The 19,293-nt window shown below is 38.6% G+C and overlaps 1 protein-coding gene across 1 annotated transcript in view; it reads right to left on the bottom strand.

The window, feature by feature from the left end:
- Positions 1-19,293, bottom strand: part of TPK1 (thiamin pyrophosphokinase 1) — a 335,721-nt gene that overhangs the window by 133,052 nt on the left and 183,376 nt on the right. Inside the window, exon 6 of the mRNA XM_082691650.1 lies at positions 18,849-18,944. Within this exon, the coding sequence (XP_082547776.1) occupies positions 18,849-18,944 (96 nt within the window). The remainder of the gene's footprint in view (positions 1-18,848; positions 18,945-19,293) is intronic.

Genomic DNA, 19,293 nt, shown 5'->3' with positions numbered 1-19,293 from the left:
TTTTCTTATAGAAGAAAATATTTGCAAATCATCTATCTGAGAAATTAATATCCAAAATGTATAAGGAACTCATATAATTCAAAAGCAAAAACCCATCAACCTGATTAAAAAAAGGGCAGAGCAGCTTACTAGGCACTCTGTAAAGGTACACAAACGGCCAACAGGTATATGAAAAGATGCCAAACATCACTAATCATCAGAGAAGTGTAAACTAGTTCTATATTCAAAAATCAAGATCAGAATGAAATCAGGATCTTGAAGGGGGTATCTGCAGTTCCAAGTTCAGTGCAACATTATTCACAACAGCCAAGATCAAGAAACAACTAAGTATCTCTCAGTAGATGAATGAAGATCACACACACACACACACACACACACACACAAAACGGAGTGTTATCAGCCATCAGAAAACCTACAGTAAGCACTACACAGATGGACCATGAAAGCATTATGCTAAATGAAGTAAGTCAGACAAAGACAGACAAATACCGTATAATCTCTTTCATATGTGTGATCTAAAGAAAGCCAAACTTTCAGAAACAGAGAGTAGAATGATGGTTGCCAGAGGCTAGTGGTGGGGAAAAGAAAAATGCTGGTCACAGAGTACAAACCCCCAGTGATCAGATGAGTAAGTCCTGGGATCTACTGTACAGCATCGTGACCGAAGTTACTAATACTGTATTAAACACTTGAAAGCTGTTAAGACAGTAAATCTTAAATGTTCTCACCATCCCAAAATATCAAAACAAAACAAAAGGTAACTATGTGAGGTGATGGAGGTGTTTGCTAGCTCTATGATAATCATTTTGCAATATATTTGTGTATCAAATCATCATGTTGAATGCCTTAAATTTATACAAAGTTATATATCAGTTTTATTTCAATAAAGCTGGTAAAAATAAAGACATATTTAACATTTTTTTCACACTTGGTCTCCAAAATCATCAATGTTCTTTACACTAACAGCACTTCTCAATTTGAATCAGCTACATTTTAAGAACTCAAGTGACAAATGGCTAGTTTTGGACAGCACAAATCTAAAAACGGCAAAAAGCAGTGAAGACACATACCTCTAACTTCCAAAGCCCATTCTAGAAAAAGTAGTGGGAGACAAGATGGGATTGGGAGGGAGACAAACCATAAGTGACTCTTAATCTTACAAAACAAACTGAGGGTTGCTGGGGGGAGGGGGGTTAGGAGAAGGGGGGGTGGGGTTATGGACATTGGGGAGGGTATGTGCTTTGGTGAGTGCTGATTCACAGACCTGTACCCCTGGGGATAAAAATACATGTTTATAAAAAATTAAAAATTTTTAAAAAATGGTTAAAAAAAAAAAAGTAGTGGGAGAAACAAAACAAAAGAACAGCATCACTATGCCTGCAAAGAATTGCCATCCTCAGGGAAAAAGCCCAGTTTATGGCTGGAGTTAGACATAAAGACACTGAACGTATATATACAGGAGATATTAGTGAGAATGAACCATGAATTTCAGAGGGTACCAACAGGGAGGGCATACATGGTCTAGGGCAAGTCATTTATTTTTGAATATGCCTACTATTCTCTAAAGAATGGAAGCCAGTCTCAGAGGCTAACAAGTTTTCTACTGGTTGTGATGTACCAAGGACTCAGTATTTATACTCTAAAGAAGTGTTATTATAATCTTATTAGCCCCATGGTTAATACAATATTTAATATTTAATTATTATAGAATATATTATAAATATATTATGAATATTCACTTAAATATTTAATATTTAAATATAATACAAGAAAATATAATGCAATATTTTAAATATTCTATTATATTCTATTTGTGTACATATACACACAAGTGACCAACACATGCCTATTAGGCCATATTCTGTAATATATAAAATGTAAAATATCAACTTCTAACTGGTTTCTGTTTATTTCCTCCACTCAAGTCAGGGTATTTTCATGGACTTTATTTGCAAGCAAGGGAGAGTGTTGTGAGAATAGGGTTGCCTTTCATAGGCAATCCTATGTGGCAAAAGGCACCCTGAAACGCTGGATTAATAGATTAGAGATCTGACGATAGTATGATACAGTCTTTCAAAAGCCGGGGAGCCACATACAAGTTACTAACCTCACTGTGACTTAGGCAGCTCATCCATAAAGGTAAAGAACAGACCAGATTCATTAACATATTTTTAAAGATTCCTTTCACTTCCAACAGTCCACATGAGGTTCTCTGGTTTCCACTGTAACAGGTTAAATAAAAACCGTGTCTATTTTGTTTAGAAAAATAGATGAAAACCTTAACTTTGCATAATTTGCCTTAATAGAATCATGACAAGACTGGTTGAGGGATATATAACACTAAAAGGAGAAGCAATTTCATTTTTCTATTATAGCAGTAAAAACCTTGCAGTAAACAAAGGATATGCTTTTCTCCATTTGTCCTCAAAAAGACTTAGATACAGCATGCATGAAGTCTACAGCAGAGACAGTGGCTGTCAGCAGATTTTAATTACATTTACTTTCCATAAATTGAATTCCAGAGTTGCATAAATGGACAATTTCTTTATAGCTCTCCCTGATAAATAGGGTGACCATACAATTTACCATACAAACTGAGTGAGACACTTCTGAAAGTAAAAAGGGGACATTATATATAATTATACCAAGAATACAAGCATAAACCAAGACTATGCTATTTAAACCAAGACATATGTTTACCCTACTGTTTGAGAATTATAACTAACATCAGCCTACTCAACTTAACAAAAGTAAACACTAGGGGCTCAAAAATTTAGATGTTATTCTTATGCTTCCCTTAACTCAAAGATCTGTACTGTATTACTGTAAGGCTTGAATAGCATGAGATTCTTTGGTTCAATTGTTTGATGCTCTTATTTAAAGATGGAAAAGCCAACACAGGCCAGGAACGAAAAAGCTGGATCAAGATAGAGCAAAAACAATAAAATGGCTAAAAAATCAACAATGTCAAAATGTTTTAAGAAGCCTATAAAGGAATTCCAGTGATTGATATAAAGTACAATGAGCCACCAGGGAAATTAAAGACCACAGATTTCATGGTATCAGAAGAGAACTGTACTCACAAACACAGAATATACCTGGCTGAATGGCAGCTTGTGAAAATAAGACTAGAGGGATCCCATTTAAATTTCAACCAGGCTGAGTCACAGTTTAATGTAAGCTCCTTTGGGTGAGAAAGAAAAAAAATGCCTCTTGCAATGGCAAGATAATGAGTCTTTCATTCACAGATGAGAAATCTAAGAAAATTAAGGTTAAGAGTGTGGTTAGTTTAAGCATTTTCAAAGGATGCCTACTTCCACTTTCTAAAAAAAGTGAATTTGTTTGAACGGAGTATTTTTTCCAACTTTGTCAAAGTGTATATATGTCATTAAGAAATGTCATTAATGTGTTTATACAAAACTTGTTTTTGAATGTGTTAGAGAAAAGTTTAAAAAAAAAAAAGAGGAGGAAGGGACCTATTTATATCATTGGAAAGTGATCTATGTAGCCAAGCGTGTCTGCATTTCACAGAAAAACTACAAAGGCCCTGATACGGATCTGTACTAAGACTCCTGACTGCTATCAACCATAATCCCTGGTAAAAGTTCTATCATAAAAGCCCAGACAGCTCACTCTCTTGCTGATTATGGGGAATTTACTATGCCCTATGCCTCTCTGGAGGGGACCCCAACCTCCTTGTGCAGATTGGAAGGATCTCTTGTGCAGATTGGAAGGATCTCTTGGGGGCAGAGGTCCTTGACACACCAGCAAAGGAGGCAGCCAGGAGAACTGACCTGTCCCAGTAGGTTGTGTGTGTGTGTGTGGGGGGGGGGGATCCCTCCCTACTGGTGCATCCTCTGCTAGCTCACATGTACTTTCAGTATTGTCTACCCTTTGACATCTCAAACCAATGAGTTCTACCTTTCCCTCTAAATAATCAGAATGAAACCCTCTTCTCACTCTTAATCTGGCTTGCCATAGGAGAGTGGACCCTGGAGAAGGTTCGCTCCCAAAGGGCTTCTCATGGGTCCCATCAGACTTCAACTACAGCATTACTGACAACATAGCAGGATAATCTGCTTAACAAAGCATCTACCCCAGAGACCACACATTCTTAGAGTCAGAAACTGTCTCATTCAGTATGCATTTTTTTAATACTCATGCATTTTTCAATACACAATACTTAGCAGAATACCTGGATCCACATAAAGGACTTTTGTCAGCTGAATGGTGAGCTAAACAGTTACAGTTTTTACCCTGTAACTCTTTGGCAAACAAGACCAAATCATCGTCAAGTGTAGACTTTGTCTATTTTATGGTTCCTATTCTCTCTATGGTTCCTATTTCTCAAACTCTTGATAGGGAAAATGACTAAAGAATTATTCTTCAAAGCATCCTGTAGTCGGCTCTTTTATTTGTGTCATTGTAATTTCTGTCCTTTAATTCAGCTTGCATACAACCATTATGCTGTTTCTCAAAATTATCTTATGGCTTTCCATTCAATATTCTTTAGTGGATTACCATCACATGTAGATCAAAATTCAAGTTCCTTGTCTAGAGATGAAGGATTCTCCATATGTGAACCACAAACTAACAATGACAACTGCCACAAAGTTTTCATCCTTAGGGCTCCTCCTACACACACTGTTTGAATTTTTCTTTGTTGACTCTCAGACTTGCCATTAAGAATGCCTAAAGCACTTTAATGTCAGGTACCCTGGTCAAGAGCAAGTAAAGGACAGTGAGTGAGAGCTCATTCCCATAATAATGCGAGGCCTTGAACAAAGCTTTGAATTATTTTAGTTAAAACATTTCAAGTCTGATTTTACTAGCATTTCTATCTTTCCTCACAGATCTGTCCTGAGTACTAATATATCCTTGATTAACTGGACTATATAGGTTCAAGCCATATCAATGAGATCCCTAAGGATGAGACATCTTTTCCATACTGTGATATACACAAAAATGTGGAAATGGCTTATTTTTCCTTCCCAAGTAAATACACCAAGGGATGGCAAGAGCTAATTTTCATGTGTTCACATTTCTCTATATCAGGAAGTGAGTGCCAAGGAGAGTTGGATAGAATAAATAAACACACTAATGGATTTTTTTTTTACATGATTTTATTCTATTAGCTCTGCTGAAAATTAAACTCTTTGAGGAGTCAGGAATATATTTATGAGGAAGTAAAATTACATAAAGTCACAGTTTGTATAAATAAGCACATGGATATTATAAATCTACTGGAGGTAACTACAGTCTCTAACCCTCTCACATTATCAGGATACGAAGATATTTCTAGGGAAATGTATTCAACAAAGGTATTCCTTTTGAATTACTGGGGTCCTGAGAAATGGAAAAATCTTCTACTTGTGCTTTGGAACAGCCAGACTACCTTACATGGCATCTTCAACACAGCTGGTATTTAGTGTAAAATTAAAAATCAAAAGAACATTTATATCATATTCAGAAACAATCAGCTATTTGGAAGTAGAGGTTGAAAGGTTATTACAATTTGCATTATATAAGCTTTGTCCTCAGAAGCTAAATGATTGCTCAGTAGAGAATGAAAAAATTCCATTCTGCATTCTTGAACCTCCTGTTCAACACAGACCAGATAGAACTCTCTAACATACATGTTTCCCTCTGGAAGCTGAGTATTTGAAAAAGCACTAAGCAGTCATTCTTCTCATTCTGTGGAAACTGGGACATGAACCTGTACCTATTTTCTTTAGTCGTTTTCACCTACTGAGCGAGGTGAGAAGAGAGATAATTGTCTAAACTTTTCTGCGAACAGACTGACTTCAGTACAAACTGCTTTGTTCCCGGATGATAAGTATTTCTGCACTGGCAGATCATTTTTTTTTTTTTAAGATTTTATTTATTTATTTGACAGACAGAGATCTGTCAAGTAGGCAGAGAGGCAGGCAGAGAGAGAGAGGAGGAAGCAGGAGCCCTGCTGAGCAGAGAGCCTGATCCCAGAACCCCGAGATCATGACCTGAGCCAAAATCAGCGGCTTTAACCCACTGAGCCACCCAGGCGCCCCTGGCAGATCATTTCTTAATAGCAATTATCCTCTCTTGCACCACTGGGATTCGTTTTTACACAACAATATTTCTTGCTTTGCTTCAACCATAAAAGAAGTCTTCGCTGAATATTCTTGTCCAAAGTGATAAATGAAACTCTTGGTTTCCATGTATAGATGGATTGGAGTTAGGTATCTGCAGTACTTTGAGTGCATTATTGTCCCAAAGTTTGGTGGTGTAAAACTCTCTTCATTTTTTATTGACCAGTTTACAACAGGCGGCTATCAGACTTGCTGTCGTGCAATCCTTAGGTTTTGCAATCTGGAGCTATATAAATAGTTTATGTTAATTATCCCCTTTCCACCTTCTGGGAGAATGGAGAACATTTTGATTGCAAATTCTGCACTTGGTCATTAACACTCTGGTTTCTAGATATGCATTCGACCATTTTATAATGCCAAATGAGAATGTTAAAACTGTTACTGCAGTGACATTAATTACTTAAAGCTTATTTTTTGCAATGTGAGTAAGTGCGCTTAACCTAATACATGTGCACAAAATAGCTGATCACCTCATCATCCTCCAGGTCACCTTAATGTTTTATATGTGATGCTATTATTTATTATTTTGTAAAATGTATTTCATATTCAAGAGCATCACAGTAAACTAAGTGTAATTTGGGATAAAACATTTGTTCAATAATAATTTCCTCTTTCTGAAATACTTTATTTATGTGAATGCTTCAAAAAATCAGACTACTTAGGGTCTATTTTATAAGCATCTAAAATATCCAGTAGAAATGGATGAGGAGACAGAATTAAAATGTAATCAGTGTACTTTGAATTCAGATACTATTTCCTAACGTGTTCCAAAATTCTCGATCCAGTTGTTCGTACTGGAAATTACATAAATACACATACATGTAGAAGAGGAAAGGAGCTAGAATCACCTGACTTCTACCCTGGGCATCTGGATTTTAGTATGCCACGTGCCATCATGGAACCAGCTCATGGACCATGGAATGCTAAGCAGAACTGCTCTGGGAGAGCAGACGATCAGGGAAAATAGAATGACATTTTCTACCTCTGGCCACTAAGAGAGGAGAAGAATGGGAAGAGATACTACTCAACTTCCATCTTCGCCTCTGATTGAAATGGGACACCTGGGATACTTGTGCTCATCACCTACCACAAACAAGAATGTACTGCTATGTATACATTTCTCTTCTCCTGGTCACTTAATTAACTACCCCTGAAAATATACTGATCTGGTATGTACATCCCCGTGATAAGCAGTAACATCCTTTTAGTTCTTCAGTCATGACTTAAACTATATGCAAATCATTTTTTACAAATATAGTTACCTATAGCACCTGGGTGGCTCAGTCAGTTAAGCAGCTGCCTTCAGCTCAGGTCATGATCCCAGCGTCCTGGGATCGAGCCCCGCATCGGGCTTCCTGCTCGTTGGGGAGCTTGCTTCTCCCTCTCCCTCTGCCTGCTGCTCTGCCTACTTGTGATCTATCTCTCTCACTATCAAATAAATAAATAATATCTTTTAAAAAAATACAAATAGTTTTTTAAATTATTTTACTATTTACTATTTTACTATTTTATTTACTATTTTTACGACTGTGGACAATCACAGTCATAGATGTAGGTATGACCACGTATGTCTCACTAAGGGATTTGCAGAATAAGGAGAAATTTTTCAATCCGCCATGCAATTTCAGGATATTGCATTGTATGTGTGTTTTTCTTACGGAAGTCCTCAAGAGTTTCCTTCTGCTGTCTGCAGTTTCTGCATTTTCGCAATGCAGTAATTCAAAATAAAACAGTCATTTTCGTGGAAGGTCAGCATGTCTTCTGCAGAGGAGCATCATACCAAGCATATCTGCAATTCTCTGCATTAATAAGAGATTTTATCTGGCAAGTGAGTCATCCAACAGAGATTCCTGGTAAGCAGATAAACTTAACCCTTGTCCCGGGGCCTATAAAAGCTCACTGCTCCTCTGGCAGGGATGGATTAGGATGCCACAGCCGCTGAGGCAGTAAGCTTTTTATATCCGTAGCAACAGCTCCCGAGTCACTTCAAAGCACTGGGTATATCTATTTTCTCTTGTTACACAGCACTATAAAAAAGATTGCTGGTCTCTAAGAAGAAGGAAAAACAGAGATGTGAATTTCTCTTTTGAAGGCTTCTCCAAAATGATGTAGGAAACAGCCTGCTGCTTCACTCAATGTCCAGAATACTTTCCTTCTCTTTCCTTCCTTCCTTGTCTGATACTTCACTTGCACAGCATTTGTTCCAGAACCTGAATATGTAAGTAGTTACTCTAGCACTTGACAAGAAAACAATGCTGGTTACATACTTAAAAAGAAGAGGTGTTTTGTGAAGACATAGTCAAATATAGCTGAATATGTCTACATGCACACTTTCTAAAAATTCATAAAAATTATTAATTTAAGTTTACAACATTGCTTTGAGGTGGAGAGGCAGAGGCCAGAAGGTAGAGAAAGCTGGCCGCTAAGTCCTGCAAGACCTCAGCTATCCAGCAGATGTTGGAAGTGAATGGCACTGCTTTCAGTATTATTTCAAAGAAGTTGGCAAGATTTATTCTTTTTTTTTTTTAAGATTTTATTTATTTATTTGACAGAGAGAAATCACAAGTAGATGGAGAGGCAGGCAGAGAGAGAGAGAGGGAAGCAGGCTCCCTGCTGAGCAGAGAGCCCGATGCGGGACTCGATCCCAGGACCCCGAGATCATGACCTGAGCTGAAGGCAGCGGCTTAACCCACTGAGCCACCCAGGCGCCCGGCAAGATTTATTCTTGTCAAGCTCACAATGTTACTGGCTTATGAGACAAGCTCTACGTGTTTTCATTTTTTAGCTCTCAACTTTTGCAAGTAACTTAGAAAAAGCAGCAAGATCTAGAAGATACCAATTAACAAAATGTAAAGAAGGCATTACATATACCATTTTTAATTACTCACCACACATATGTCCTCCCCTACCCTTAAAGTGAAGAGAAAAGGGCGCCTGGGTGGGTCAGTGGATTAAAGCCTCTGCCTTCAGCTCAGGTCATGATCTCAGGGTCCTAGAGGTGAGCCCCGAATCAGGCTCTCTGCTCAGCAGGGAGCCTGCTCCCCCCACCCCCTGCCTGCCTCTTTGCCTACTTGTGATCTCTGTCTATCAAATAAATAAATAAAATTTTTTTTAAATGAAGAGAAAAACAAAGTATAAATGACTGAATAATAGCTCCATGTACTGCCAAATCCCCCCAATTTTCAATTATAATGGAACAAGAGCTGGAGCAGTAGAATAAGCCTCATTAAAGTAGATTGCTTAATATAATTTACCAACATTTGATAACAAGGATTTGCTTAAAGAGGATTCTTCCATATCCATGCACATTCACTCATTCGGTAAATATCTGTGAGTGCCCACCGTGTGCCAGGTGTTGTCGTAGGTCCTGGGAATGTTGCAGAGAAGGAACATGTACAATTACCTATCCATATGATATTTATGTTTCTGTGAGTGGAGATGTAACAGAAACAAACTTCCTAAACGGCAGATGGTGACAGTTGTGATGGAGAAGGCCCCGCAGACAAGGGGATGAGGACTGCTGAGTCGAGCAATGGGAGAGGAGGCAGGGTGAGGGGCCTTATTCAAAAAGGGAGGTCATGGAAGGCCTCATGGATTTGAGCCGCGATTTCCTTTGAAAAACAATTATATTATCCCATTTTCTCCAATGAAAAGTTAAAGGTAAAACAGAGAAGAGTTCTATATAAACAATTTACTAAAAAAAAGTCGACTCTTTTCTGCAGAGGCATGCTACAACATTTACTGTAGTCTGAGTTATTCTGTGGTTATATGTGCATCTGTGTCCTCTATTAGACTGGACGGTCGGGGCCATGAGCTCAGTCACCTAACCAAATATAGCGACTGTCTCAAACGTCACTGTGCAAACGTTTGTTAAAGCAATTGGGAGAAGATCCTCAGTAGCTTTGACAGTATGTCTGAAGGGAGAAAGTCTGCTGTTGCAACTCTAGACTCTAAATACACCCCTCCATGAGTGTAAGGCACACAGTGGCTATCGCAGGATTAGGGAAGTCAGAGCATGTCCCATTTTCTTGCTGCACCAAAGGCAAGGTGCAAACAACAGTAAGCTAGGTTGTGCAACTCACCTCCCTACTGGATTGCATTACTAAGCACACAAATACCATTCTCACCAGTTCCCTGGGAAAAAGGAAAGTTGAAGGCATCCCCTGAGAAACATTTCACTATGTAAGGAGTCCTCCATTCATTTCAAGTGAAATCAGAATATGTCCAAAACAATAGTATGGGGTGTCCATGAACCTGGGATATAAACTTTAACTCATTTTATTTTCTTTTCTTTTTTTTTTAATTTTTTTTTTTTTTTTTTTTTTTTTTTTACAGAGAGAAATCACAAGTAGACTTGAGGCAGGCAGAGAGAGAGAGAGAGGGAAGCAGGCTCCCTGCTGAGCAGAGAGCCCGATGCGGGACTCGATCCCAGGACCCTGAGATCATGACCCGAGCGGAAGGCAGTGGCTTAACCCACTGAGCCACCCAGGCGCCCAACTCATTTTAAATAAACACTGTCTAGGGGCACCTGTGTGGCTCATTGGGTTAAGCCTCTGCCTATAGCTCAGGTCATAATCTCAGGGTCCTGGGATCGAGCCCCATGTCCAGCTCTCTGCTCGGCGGGGAGCCTACCCCCAGCTCTCCCTCTGCCTGCCTCTTTGCCTACTTGTGATCTCTCTCTCTGTCAAATAAGTAAATAAAATCTGGAAAAAAAGAAAAAATACACATTTTTTAAAAATAAATAAATAAATAAAACACTGTCTAATTCTAAAGCCATAATGCTCTATGAAATTTATTATAAAATCAAAAAAGTAAATATATTTATATTGTATTTTGTGAAATACATAAAATTTAATCTTATAAAATAAATATAATTAACATAATTACATATGAATTATATATCTTCTATAATTAACAAAATGTATGATATAAATATGAGTACATTATATAAAATATGTTACAGATTACAAGACTTAAAATATACAACAATATATGACTATTAATACTATAGCTGTTATATTTTTATTAAGGATTTTATGGAAGGCAATGAAGTGCTTTGCCTCATAACCTGCTGGTATAATTAGATTCTTATTCTGATTTTGCAGAAAGACCACTCTCTTACACCATACACAAAAATAAATTCAAGACAGATGAAAGACCTAAATCAAAATCCTAGAGAACACAGGCAGCAACCTCTTTTGACCTCAGCCATACCGACTTCTTACTAGACATACGGTGGGACATAAGTAAAACAAAAGCAAAAATGAACTATTGGGACTTCATCTAGATAAAAAGCTTCAACACAGTGAAGAAAGTAATCAACCAAACCAAAAGGCAACCTACAGAATGGAAGAAGATATTTGCAAATGACATATGTGATAAAGGGTTAGTATCTATGAAGAACTTAAACTCAACACCCAAAAAACCAGTAATCCAGTTAAGAAATGGGCAAAAGACATGAATATACATTCTTCCTAAGAAGACATACAAATGGCTAACAGACACATGAAAAGATACTCAATATCACTCGTTGTCAGGGAAATATAAATCAAAACTACAATGAGATACCATCTTATGCCTGTCAGAATGGCTAAAATTAATAAGTCAGGAAACAACAGATGTTGGCGAGGATGTGGAGAAAGGGGAACCCTCTTACACTGTTGGTGGGAATGCAAGCTGGTGCAGCCCCTTTGGAAATACAGTATGGAGGTTCCTCAAAAAGAATTACCTTATGATCCAGCAATTGTGCTATTAGGTATTTGCCCAAAGGATACAAAACAGATTCAAAGGGGCACATGCACCCCAATGTTCCTAATGTCTACAGCAACATTATCAACAATAGCCAAACTACGGAGAAAGCCCAAATGTCTATTAGCTGATGAATGGAAAAAGATGTGTGTGTGTGTGTGTGTGTGTGTGTGTGTGTGTGTGTGTAATACAATGGAATTTTACTCAGCCATCAAAGAATAAAATTTTGCAACTCGCAACATGCGTGGAGCTAAAGTGTATTATGCTAAGTGAAATAAGTCAGTCTGAGAAAGACAAATACCATATGATTTCACTCATATGTAGAATTTAAGAAACAAAATAGATGAATATAGGGGAAGGAAGTTAAAAAAAAGAGAGAGAGGAGGAGGCAAACCATTAAAAACTTCTTTACTATAGGAAACAAACTGAGGATTGCTGGAGGGGAGGTGGCCTTGGTGGGAGGGGCGTTAAATAGATGATGGGCATTAAGGAGGGGATTTGGTATGATGGACACTGGGAGTTATATTTAAGTGATGAATCATTAAATTTTATTCCTGAAACTAATATTATATGTTAACTAAGTAGAATTTAAAGAAAAACTTGAACAAAAAAACCACAATGCACTGGAAACAACTCTTTTAATAATAAACATATTTACTATCACAATTGGTAGGCACAACTGGAATGATAAATCATCTAAATACATACTGCAGGAAAATTAATAGGATATCAAGAATGCTAAAAAGAAGATCCCTGCAGGGCGCCTGGGTGGCTCAGTCAGTTAGGCAGCTGCCTTCAGCTCAGGTCATGATCCCAGGATCCTGGGATCAAGCCCCACATCCGGCTCCCTGCTCCACGGGAAGTCTGCTTCTCTCTCTCTCCCACTCCCCCTATTTCTGTTCCCTCTCTAGTTGTATCTCTCTCTCTGTCAAATAAATAAATAAAATCTTTAAAAAAAATTTTTTTCTAAAAAAAGAAAATAGGACTCTGTGAGAAGGATGCAGAATTTTCTTTTAGATACTGAAATGAAGTTCTGGCTTTCCAGTCAGAAGTCACAAATAAGCTTGGAGTTCTGGATGACTGTATAAATGAGCAAGCTAACAGCACAGAAGTGGGAGAGAATATCCCTCTAGAAAGAGTCAGGTGAAAACGAAGGCGGTGATGGAGACCAAGGTAAACAGGACAGGAACGAGCAGGGTTCCTCCTTCTGGAGCCAACCCTGAGAAAATTCTATCGAATGCTAGTTATCTTTGATTAAATCCTACCCTTCTTTGATGTCCTGGGAAACTGGGCAGTTCGAGGACCTGGGCTGTTATCACAGTTTAAAGATCATCAAGTTTCCAGCTAAGATTTTCAAGCAGACATAGTTTTCACATGAAACAGCTGCCAAAATATGCAACAGAGACTCACAAGTTGAGACTTTTTGAGGAAACACTTTAAAGGTCAAAGAGTTCATAGAAAGGTATTTGGATTTGCCTAAGTGCTAAGAAGTACTTGCGTTTTTGTTCTGTAGGACTGAGTTTTCTCACAAGATCACACCACCTGATTGTCAGAGTATACTGGAAACAGGGAGCATCTTTTTTGTTCTTCTTCAAGTAAGCCTCTTATTTTGGAATAATTCCAGGCTTAGTGAAAAGTCACCAAGATAGTACAGGGATTACACCCTTCACCCAGCTCAGCCAGCACTAACATTTTCTGTAACCACGTATTCCACCCAAGACTGACACCAACAAATTGTCAGGATTTCTTCTCCCTCCTGTGGTTCTTGGTCACGCCACTTCAAAGAATGAAGAGGGAGACCAGGCGGAGTGGGGGGTAGCAGAGCAAGGTTTACTGAATGACAAGGAAGAAACGGTACAAAGCTCCCAAAGAGGGAGGGAACCCAAGAGGGTTGCCACAGGAGTTTCTAAATCTAGGAGGTTTTATGGCCTTGTTATCGGGCTTTTCTAATCTGATTAACCCTCCCTGTGCCTGTCATCCAATCAGGCTTTTGCCATGGAGGACTCCTTCCAGGATGGTGTAAAATCCTTTTAAGGGTGGATTCCCCTTAGCACTGGGGCGCCTTGTCCCTGACTACCTAACTTCCAACTAACCTTCTCGAATACTATCAGTAACTAAACTCTAGGCTTTGTTCCCGTTCTGCCAGTTTTCCGCTAATGCCCTGTTCCAGTTCATGGACAAATCAGAACACCCTCAGCATTTAGTTTCATGTCTCTTTCATCTCCTCTGGTCTGTGACAGTTTTTTGATCTCTTCTTATCTGTCATGACCCTGAAAACACTGGTCAGGTATTCGGGAGAATATTCAATTTGACTTTCTCTGATTTCTTTTCAAAGATGAAACTGGGATTATGGGTTTTAGGGAAGAACTTCCAAGTGCCCTTAGCACCCTTGCTGTGATCAAGAGGGGCATGTGTTATCATCAGGAATTTTCGCTGACATTGTTTGATTACCTGATTAAGGTGGTATCTGCCAAGTCTCTCTCCTGTGAAGCTAGCTGTCACCCCTTTCCAGAATACACACTGACACCCACAACAGATGTATTAAATTCTACTTTAGAGGAGACTGGAAGCTTGCTGAACACACGGGTCCGTCAGAGAAGACGGTACTGAAGACCCCAGAGACCCTTGGAAGACATTTCTCAGAGCACTATCATGGTTCCTCCCACAACCCTATGAGTCAGAGCTCATTACAGTGATATGAGTAATTATTCCAATCAGATACAGTCTTAATTGTCCTCTGCAAGTGAGAAGCAACAGATATTTAGTATGGACATACAACAAAGCCATTAGTCCATTACAAAACAGTAATATTGATAATTTGTGGACATAAATCAATATTCTAAAACTCACAGCATTTGCAGATGTCTAAACATAATGTATCTGAGACATACCATGTAGGAATTAAATAGAAAGACTATCTAATATTCCTCACCTAATCTCAATAGTCAAGAACTCCAATTCAGACATAATGCATAGAAACTATTCTAATACTAATACATACAAGTCACTATCCAATCCAATAACTGCTCAGGCTATTGAAATAATTTTTAAAAACTTAATATGTAATAATCCCATAGTCTTTATATAGTATTTAATTGTAATTATTGATATTTGTATGTATAAAATTTAGGCATTTGCTCTTATTCATATAGTACTGTTTCAGCAGCCTACCTTATTTGATTGAAAAACTGATTAAGAAAATAATATGGTACAAGGGGGATAAAATGCATTAAAGTTCCAGCAAATAAAACTAGCATGCATTTAAATCTGTACAACCAACAGTGTGCAATTAATGATAGCTTTTCTGCCCAAATTTTGTCTAACGTTAAATCTGCATTTAAAACCTCAGAGACTACTGGGGAATGCCCTTCCTGGGGGGCAGAGGGTGACCCCAACAATACCCCAACCCCTACGTGCACAGGTCTCCATGAGCATGGCAGCCGTCCCCTCCAGTGGTGCACCCATGGCCACCCACGACTACTACCAGTGCCGCCTGGGCTCCACTGCCAGTAACAGCTCCTGCAAAAGTGCAGAGTATGCTGGCGAAACCATCCCTCACCACTTGGGTCTCCCCAAGGCTGACCTAGGTCACTGGTGGGCAAACTTCTTTGGGAAGTCCACTCTCCCAATCAGGGCTACAGTGTCGGAGTCCCCAGAATGCTCAGAATATCCTCAGGCTCCAGTGGCAAGATCACCTGTGACTTGGTTCTAGAAGCCGTGAGGAAGCAGCCTGGTGGCCGGGCAACCAGCCACCCTGAGTGGCCACGGCCAGGATTCGGGAGGCACTGGTCACATGAAAGCCCCTCCCCTCCCTTCCCTGTAGACTAGGCAGGCTGCCCGAAGCAGAAGCAGTTGGGTTCTCTCATATCAAAACAGCAAAACACCAAAACGGAAGTTGAGAGAATCCCAGTCTTTACCATCCAAGCCACGAGCAAACCTTCCTCACACCCTGGAACTGTGTTTGTTGCACCAAGTGGAAAATAAACTCCAAGCAGCCAGTAAATTAATAAATAAATGAATGAATGAATGAATGAATAAATAAATAAATATTTTAAAAAGATCTCAGGGATTCAAATAATGAATTCTATCATCATATAACAGTAGGAAATATTCCAAATTGTATTTTATAAGGCCTGCTATTCTCAGGGCCTTACAGTCTACATTTGTTTCCTGCTTCTTCCTAAACAACATGCATCTTACATTTTTAGAAAGCTGGAGCAATAGCTCATAATGTTTGCCACCAAATTCAAAGGTTTAGATCTCAAGTATGCATCACGACATCAGAAAATATATGTGCTCTTTGAAGATCCAGTCATATCAGATGGCATCCTGATAATGTATTATTCATGACTCAGTTACAGATAAATAATGTGGTAACATGAAAGCAAAGCATTAAAAAGTCACATGTATGGGTGAACCCTTTTGCAAAAGAATAAAAGTTGAGGGTAAACAGGTTTAAAATAGGTAAGTAAATAAATAAATGTAGTGATTTAGGGAAATTTTAGAAAATTAATCACATGTTCTGGATAGTAAGCTCCTTTAGGATAAGGACAGACTAATTCAAATTCTGTAAAGTTCTAAGATGTTACATAGTACAGTTTCTTAGCATATTAAATATTACTTTATCTCATAATTAACATTTTAAAGTATATGTTAGAAAGGTAAAATCTTACTAAGAAATATAGATACTTTGATGACAAATTCCTGTTTATAATTTATAAGAGTAAGCAGAAAAACAGAAACGTATGATAATTTAATAGGGCATTAGTTGGAGAAGTATAAAATATTTTCCTATACAGTTGAGGGCATTTTAAGTAGAAATTGTGAACAGCCCTCATCTCACGATGATCTTACTTGGGGTAGGAGCATCTTTTATTATTTTCCTTGCTAATTTTTCTAATTTCACTTTTCTCTTGCTGTGACATTAAATCAAATGAAACACTGTACCTCCAGGTTACATGTAGAGTTGAGTGGAAGCTCACAGATACTCTATTTCATCAGAGTTACTGTAACCTAAAGGTTATATTAATGAGACCACGCGGTTTTCATTGTGAGACATGGAGCCGTCCATTTATCCAATAGACACTTCTTAGAACACCGAACTAATCACCCTGCTGTCCATCTTAAAACTCTTCAAACTCCCTGCCATTTGTTCACTGAAGAGCTATCCATCTCCCTGAGTACCGAGTATCTATCCCAGAACGCTCTTCTTCCCTCTGCCATGCAACCCGTTCATGATGTCTCAGCCTTCTCTAAGAAGCCTTTCCCCTACCCGTGCTGTGTTCCACTCTCCTGTGCATTCCCATAGTGCACAACACACACTCGGCAGTCACAAAGCACCTCTTAGACACAAGGTGCTGCTGTTCAGACGTGAACAAGACAGATCTGTCCTAGCTTTGTGGGCTATACGGTCAGGCTGGGAAGAAAGGCTTCCAGTAAACAATTAGAAATAACCACCACAAGTACGGGAAGTGTTCAGAGTGCCTTGGGGGAGAACAAAGGAGCTACAGACACATACAGAGGCAGAAACTAACCTGGAGGGACGGAGAAGAGGAGGCCTCCTTAACAACCTCACCGATTTTGCCGTGTGGGACAGGCAAAGAGAAGGAAAAATTTTGAAAAATATTCAAATGATGGGCAAAAAAAATCTACGTAGAGGAGAGGACACCTCAAGGCAGAGAACGAGAGGGAGTAGTTATCTTTTCCGAACAAAGAGAAAAAGTAGTGCAAGATGAAGCTGGAGAATGTGTTGAGCCTACATCATGCCAGAAGCCCGAGGCAGCTGTGGAAGTGCACTGCTGCTTTTCCCCCAGAAAGAACTTGCTAGGGCTGTGAGGGGAGCGGCTGACGGTCATGGCCCCATGGCAACTGCAGGATGCAGCCACCAAGGCCACAACCTTCCCTGAGAGCTTCCCGCCCATGACTAACCACAACAGGACGAGGAGGGTCTGGTCCTTTCTGCTCAGAGCAAGATTGTTCTAAAAGTCTTGATCCTATCTTCCCTATTGGATTATCCAAGATCTTACCAGATTGGTTTCCCAGATGATATATACACCTAATGCCTGATTGCCCTCTTCCCTCAGTTTGAGGCTCTCTCTGAATTTCAGTGTTAAGTTTGAGATATGATTATTTATTTTCAGACTTAATGACCAAATATTGTATTACAGAACAGACACTACCAATTTGACATATATAATTGCATTCCCAGCTTTCAATAATTTCAGTGTTGGTCCTCGGAAAACTGAAACACCAGTTGTGAAGAATTTATCATTTCTTTTCTAAAAAACTCAAAATCAGCTATGTCTGGATGAAGCAGATAACTCTCAATGGGCTGTGTTCTGTTTTTGTTAAACAAATATTTAATTACAGCAATTTATTGCTGGAAATAGCACAATACATTTGGTATTGTTCAAGCTACAACAGAGATGGGAAATGTTCACTCAATTACTTTTGTTCCCTTTGTACAATGTGCTACTTGTCAATTAGGATAATAAACAAGGCTTGTCTTCAAAGACAGAAACGTAGCAGACTCTTCTCTGAGTTCAAGTTGATCATATTTTGCTTATGTAAGAGTTTGCAATGATGACTCATGGACAAAGATAGGCCACATTTGCTTGTTTTGCCCTCATAATATTTAAACACACATATAAAAAGAAAACACATACAGGTCTTCATGGAAATGATGAATGAGAGATGAAAAGTTGCTACTCATATCAGGCCAAGAATGAGTTTCAGCAACTTTACATAAGGTCCACTTTACCCATTTTGTGACTTCACCATTATTAGGTATTTGAATCTTTGACCTCTGATTTAAGTGCACACATTAACACTGGGGCAGCTAAGAACAGATTTATCCAATATACAGGAAAAATATGACAGCCAAAACACTGGCACAAGAGTTACCACTTCAGAGGAGTAAAAACTTTAAACAGGGTCTTTGACTCTTAACCACTAAAAAGGTACGTATCTTACCTGTAGGTGTTTTTCTTCTATCTTTTTTTGGAGAAGTTCAAGACACTTGGTGAAGTCAGTGTGGTCTTGGTCAGGTGTTGAAATAATCTCACATCCCTATGTGTTTAAATTAAGAGAAAAGGTAAGAATATATAATGATGTCAGCCTTATAATGAACAAGATCAAACACTATAAAACTAAAGACAAGGCACCAATAGATATAGTCTATTATGCCTACATTATATCCCGATCATTAGTACCATCATCTTTTTTATTTCACATAAGAAGACATCTCAGAAATGGTGTTAGAATATCACAATGATGGTCTGATTATGACAATCATTTTATTCAACAAAAGTGCAGATTTATACTACATTAATGGTCTCTTTAAGAATCACTGCTGTGATGACATTAGAGATAAACATAAGGACTCTGGTACAAGTATTATAAAATATATTCACAGTAA

The sequence above is a fragment of the Mustela nivalis genome (assembly GCF_964662115.1).
Source record: "Mustela nivalis genome assembly, chromosome: 12".
In the NCBI taxonomy this organism is placed as follows: Eukaryota; Metazoa; Chordata; class Mammalia; order Carnivora; family Mustelidae; genus Mustela; species Mustela nivalis.
Note: the sequence above shows the minus strand (reverse complement) of the source record. Positions and strands in the feature narration are given on the sequence as shown.